The 6,000-nt window shown below is 42.2% G+C and overlaps 1 protein-coding gene across 1 annotated transcript; it reads left to right on the top strand.

Annotated features, from left to right (window-relative positions):
- Window positions 1-14: 14 nt before the first annotated feature.
- On the top strand, window positions 15-4,653 carry LOC123962322 (U3 small nucleolar RNA-associated protein 4 homolog). The gene is made up of 11 exons (XM_046038372.1): window positions 15-62; window positions 320-411; window positions 615-711; window positions 825-889; window positions 1,994-2,110; window positions 2,407-2,563; window positions 3,062-3,168; window positions 3,271-3,366; window positions 3,533-3,718; window positions 3,890-4,000; window positions 4,380-4,653. The coding sequence occupies exons 2-11, from the start codon at window positions 322-324 to the stop codon at window positions 4,494-4,496; spliced, it is 1,143 nt and encodes a 380-aa protein (XP_045894328.1). The 5' UTR covers window positions 15-62; window positions 320-321; the 3' UTR covers window positions 4,497-4,653.
- The last annotated feature ends 1,347 nt before the right edge of the window (window positions 4,654-6,000 follow it).

The raw sequence follows: 6,000 nt of genomic DNA, 5'->3' as shown, positions 1-6,000 counted from the left end.
GAAGACAGTTTACTGTGAAGAGTCGCACCATGGCAAGACTGAGCACAGCGACAAGACACAAGGTGGTTACACTGCATCAGCAAGGCAGACAGAGGTTTCCAGATGTGCTGTCCAAGCTCTTTTGAAGGAGCACAAAGAAACTGGCAACATTGAGGACAGTAGATGTAGTGGTGAGCCAAAGAAATAGTGGGACCCTGGTACACCCATCCATGGTCTGGAGTGATTTGGGAATTTGGTCTCAATGCTGAGAAGTACAGGCAGATACTTGTACTACACTTTGTATTTTGTTAATTGATGAAGATGTTTGTAATCCTGTCAGGTATGGACACCCAGCTGGTAGTGCGACCCCTGCTGGATAAAGTGGAGAAGAACACCCAGGAGTCAGCGCTGCGCAAAATAGCTTTCCCACATGTGAGTACATATTGAGTAGAAAATAAACTCACAAATCATTAGTTTAAAAAAAAAACAATGTTTGGAAAAGGGCTTAGTATTCTGTCTTGTATGTATTAGCTAGTGAGAAAACAGTTTTGACTTGATTCAGTTTGATGGAGAGCACCTTTTTAAGGCCACTGTAGATCATGACCGTGACATGCTCACCTCTGTCTTCCATGTAGAGAAGCCTGGTTTGTTGTGCAAAGAAAGCAGGACTGCTGCTCTTCCAGTTCCCTGATCATTTAGAGCTGTGGAGAGTGGGGGAGAGTGATGGACATGGTGAGGAAAACACACATCCATAGAGATGTGTTGCAATGCAAAAAGAACATTTATAGTTATAGTGCAGAACCAGTTTTAGTGTAATATTTGTGCCTGTTTATCCTGTTTAACAGGAAAGCCTGGTGACAGTCTACGTGTGAAGAGAAAACCAGAGAAACTGATCCAGCTGAAGAGGAAGGTGTGTACTGGTGTTTGTTTGTACATTGTAGAAAACCATTATAACCACTGTTGTCCGTCGCTGTCTACTCAATGTATCTGGTACACAAACGTGTTTCTACCTCTCCTCTCACACCGTGCGGGCGCAGGCAGGATTGAGAGTTGAGTTACAATGGTTACAGGGACGCTGTTTGTCCCTCGTCGTGTTATCGTCAACACATGTTTCATTTATGAAAAAGTTTGTCCGTTTGCTCGCCTTTTTGTCTTTTTTGAAAAAGAGTTAATGCGCTAAATGGGAGATGGAAACACATGTAGCGAACATTTAACTTACATGACTGATCAGCTGTTTCTTTGTCTCTGTCTCCGGACAGCATGAAACATGGCCAGTACTAGCTGACACGAAAGAACAACTTGCCCAGTTCAAACACATTCCTGAAGACTTCTCTCCATTTTCTCACGTCCATGCGACAGGTTTTGTTTCCAGTTTACAACCTCTACTTGTTTATTACGGCCATGCGTAACGTCAACTTCTGACAGAACTTCCTAGTTTTTTTTGATCCAAACCAGTTAGACAATTAGATGGAAACATGGCTCCTGTCGCTCTGAAACTTCACGACAATACAGAAGAACAAGGTACAGTGGTAGAGAACAAAGGCCAGTTGCAGCAGACTTTTTAGTGATGAAGATCGTTTTCTTCATCCGCCTCTAGCTAACCAACTTGTGAAAATTCTCCCGAAAGCTTTACAGTGAAGTAGAAGCCATCTCGTGTCCTGCAGAAAAATGTTTTAACAAGTATATTGATGCATACTTTGATGAATCACGTGGTTCTATGAGGCTTTATCTGCCTCCTTTCCTGTTTTGCAGTAGAGTATTGCTACAGACGAGACAAACAAATCTACTTTGTTACGCTGTTGACTTGGTGTGATAAGGCTCCTTTACAGTGTTACACCAAACAACAATCTCATTGCGATGTTGATCTTTTTCTAGCCTTGTTTAGACATTAGTAGCAGACATCTAGTTCCATAATATGTGTCAGTTTACCTCACTGCTTTTGGCTGTTCTTTATTTAATCTTTGAGTACAGAGGACATTGTAACAAAAGGCTGACTGTGTGCTGTGCTCTGCAGGGAGATGATCATATCTGCTGCAGTGCCTTGTCTCCATGTGGAGGCTGGTTGGCGTACTCCACTGTCTCCAGTGTCCGTCTCTACAGATTACAGCACAACAACATCAGCATCACCAAGGTGGGCTCCTCAGCGCTGACTCTACTGCTCCCTTATGCTCCTGTGCAGTAGTCATTGTTCACACAGCCAGTTTGTGCATGAGATCTCCAACTTGAATAAACTACCTGGGGATCACTGTTTACAGAACTTAGTCTTACATTTTGCTCATTCTCTCGACAGAAGTAGAACGAGTGAGCTGGTGAGGTTTCACTGTAAAACATTCAGAATGTGTTTGAGGATTTCAGTGTTACACTCTGATGTATGTAGGTGATGAGGATCCTGATGAAGCTCACCCCTCTCTGTTTTCTTCCTCAAAGGTGTCCAAACTACCTAAAGACTTTCGCTCGGCCAACCAGCTCTGCTTCTCCTCGGACTCCTCCAGGCTCTTTGCTTCCTCCAGTCATTCTTCAGTCATTGTTGTTGCCCTCAGCCAGCCCGAGTGCAAATACCTTCATACTCTCAAACCCAAGTCAGGTGAGTCTCAGTCCCGGGTCCCAGTGACAAGTGATCATGGTGTAACTGTGAGGGCCGCATGGGGGAATATATTATTTGAATTGGTGAAGCTAAAACTGGGTGTTTTTTTTTTTTTTTTGTTTGTTTTTCTTTTTTTTTTTTATGGAAACACTAACTTTGAGGGTCAATCGCAACAAGACCCTGATAGGATCTAGTCAGACCTAGATCTGTGTGTTTTTTAAAGGCCATTAATGAGTAAACACTGCTTTTAGTCAACATTGTGTATTTGTATGCACTAATATCCAAGACATTTTCTCCAAAAAGAGTGTGAGTTAAATATTTATGAGATGCTAAATATAATACAAAGAAAACAAAAACAACTTTGTGAAATCATATTGATGCATACTTTGTATACATTTGTTGGCCACCTAACCTACCACACCGAAGCTGTCTGTTTTTGTTATTTTTTTTTATTATTTTTTTTTTTTAGTGTATAACTTGTCTTTGTATGAAATCCAGGCTCCAGACAGCCAGTCCACCTGCTGTTTGCCAGTGAGGATGGCAAATGGCTCGCTACTGCAAACACAGACTGTGAGATCCACGTCTACAACCTTCACAAGCTAAAGGTGCGTTGGAACTCGGATATGTCTTCATAACATTTTTTTGTATTTATTTCTTTTTTATCGTAGCCAAAGCTCCAGCCTTAAATTCCTTCTATTTGTTTGCAGCTTCATTGTACAGTTCCTGTGTACAGCTCCTGTCCCACTGCCATAGCCATCCACCCAGCAACCAGCAACCTTGTCATGGTGCACGCTGACCAGCAGGTAAACACTGCGGCATCAGGTTTTGTTTGACTTTTGTTATCTAATCAGCTGCTCTGCCTTCCACAATAAAAGCATGACATGAAGTTTCCTCAAAGATAATGCTGAGATTGATGCACAGAACAGATCTTACTGTGTGTGTGTGTGTGTGTGTGTGTGGTGTGGTGAGATCTTGGAGTACTCTCTAGTACAGAAGGAATACACAGAGTGGAGCCGGACGCTGCAGAAACACGGACTGCACTCTCTGTGGTTGGAGAGGGACACACCCGTCACCCACGTCGCTTTCAATCCTAAAAACCCAGCTCACATCATTCTGCACGACATGTTTATGTTCTGCATCATTGACCAGAGTCTGGTATGTAGCCAGTCATTTAAACTGTCTGTCATGTCGCTGCAAAGCCTTGAGAACGAGTGATGACCGTCGCCTCATTAGTGCCGTGTGTGTTTTCAGTTTTCTAGCGGTCAGTGAAAGAATTTAAAAAAAAATACTGAAACTATGTTTTTGCGTCTGTGCTTCCACATGCAGCCCCTTCCTGAAGCGAAGGCCCTGCTCTACAATCAGATGACACTGAGGAGTCTTCCTGAGCCCGAGAGGATCAGACACAGCCACGCCTTTAAGATATGCAAGAATTTCCAGGTACCGTCACCATAGTGAGACCAGTGGAGCTCCACTGTCACTGCTGCACTGTTTCTAAGCAGCGAGTCAGACTGAGAAACGGCCAGGCACTGGTGGGGGTTCTTTAGGGCACTGCTGAGATGGTAAAATACAGGTCAAGAAGTCAGGTTTGAGTGACCATTGAATGCGTTGAGAGAGCTCATGACAAATATCATTACACATGAATGCAAACAAAGCTCTGAAGATGAAACATGTCCTAAGAAAAGAACATTTCTAATTGTTAATAGTTTTAACGTCCCCATCCAAACAACAAATGTGAAACATATGTTTGATTTGACCTTTTTTTATTTTTTTTTTATCTTTCTGATGTTTTATGTTCTGCTGATCTTTGGCCCCACAGCACCTCATGTGTGTGAGCATATTGGAGGACCATTCTCTGGTGGTAGTGGAGCGCCCCCTGTTGGACATCATGTCTCAGCTGCCTGCACCTGTCCGGCAGAAGAAGTTTGCCACATAAACGGACTGAAGCGGGTTTCCTGGAGGTGTCTCAGCCCAGAGGTTCATATCAGAGGAAATGATTTGTTACCTTATTGTGTTAATTCCCACATTTAAAATAATTTTCAACAAGTGTTAAATGTGTCACCACTTTGTAATAAATAGAGCTGTTAACATGGTGGTGGTATTGAAGTTCTTGATTGAACTTTTTGCTGTTAGAACTGGAGTCTGTCACTGATTCATCCACTGGGATTTCAATATACTTGTGGGGCCCAAAATGCTAGACCCACAAGATTAAAGGATTAAGGGGTAAGGTTAGGCATGTAGCTGTGATGGTTAAGGTAAGGGGTTAGGGAATACATTGTTAATGAGCGGTCACTATGGGGATAGTGGAACGTGAAAACATGCATTGTCCTGTGGATCATTTAGTTAGTTTTGTTGATGACCAATAGTTTTTCGGGGTGAACTCCATACACAAAGTCTCTTTCAGGTACAAATGACTCTTTGTCGCAGAGGGATGATGATGACCTTACATTAGAAGATCGGGGTTCTTGAGGAACTGTCTGTTGGAGTTAATTAATTTATTGTAGTAATTTTCACAATAAAAATACCTTTAGAAAATAAACAAATAATTCTAGGAAATAAAAATCCTTCCTGGTCCCTAGGAAAGAGACTTGAACTCAATAAAAGCACTGATGGCAGAGGCCACGGTTGGTGCCAACTGCACATCAGAATGGAACAAACATTCATTTGGGCTTCAGCATGTTTCTCAAGGACACTTGGACATGCAGGCTGGAGGAGCCGGGAAAATCCAATCCTCTGATTCGTGGACGATCTACTTCCAGAGCCACAGCCGCTCCTGTATGTAAACACACTGTAAGGCTGCAGTCAAATGTATTGAAGACGAGGTTAATTGACTAAATGTATATTATTTAAGTAAGAATATGAAGACGGATTTAAATTCACTACTGACTTTATTTTAAAATCAGTGCGCTGTTATTCTATATAACTTCATCCAGATTAACGAATCAATCCTCGATCTGAACCCAGTCAGCTGGAAGTAAATCTACAGGATTGTTTTAGGCTGATAACAGCATGTCAGCCTGGATATCTGAAGAACAGGCCACTGATCGCACTAACCATAAACAGACAGGCAACATTTTTTGTTTCACTTCAGTGATGTGGCAACATTTAAAGCTTCATTACATCTGGCTTTACATTTCACTTCACTTTTGACATTACTCCCCCACAGTCCCATTGACATTCTCAAAATGTCTCTAATTACATCTGCAAACTGCTCAAATGTGTTTTTTACACATTTACAAACTTGAAGTTCTGTTGGGGGGTTTTTCCAATTCACATGTTCACGCAATTCAATACCGTCAGTCATATGGGCATGAAAGACTCAGTGACAGAGGTGCAGTCTTTGAAATGGTTTCTGTACATCATTTCACAAGCTGAAATCATCTGGACCCTTATGGTCCCAGTCCCAGTTCTCTGTCCAGGCAAGTGCTGTTTCAGTTTAC

Source organism: Micropterus dolomieu, linkage group LG22, assembly GCF_021292245.1.
Source record: "Micropterus dolomieu isolate WLL.071019.BEF.003 ecotype Adirondacks linkage group LG22, ASM2129224v1, whole genome shotgun sequence".
NCBI classification, from domain to species: Eukaryota; Metazoa; Chordata; class Actinopteri; order Centrarchiformes; family Centrarchidae; genus Micropterus; species Micropterus dolomieu.
The sequence above is the reverse complement of the archived record's forward strand: the minus strand, read 5'-3'. Positions and strand labels throughout refer to the sequence as shown.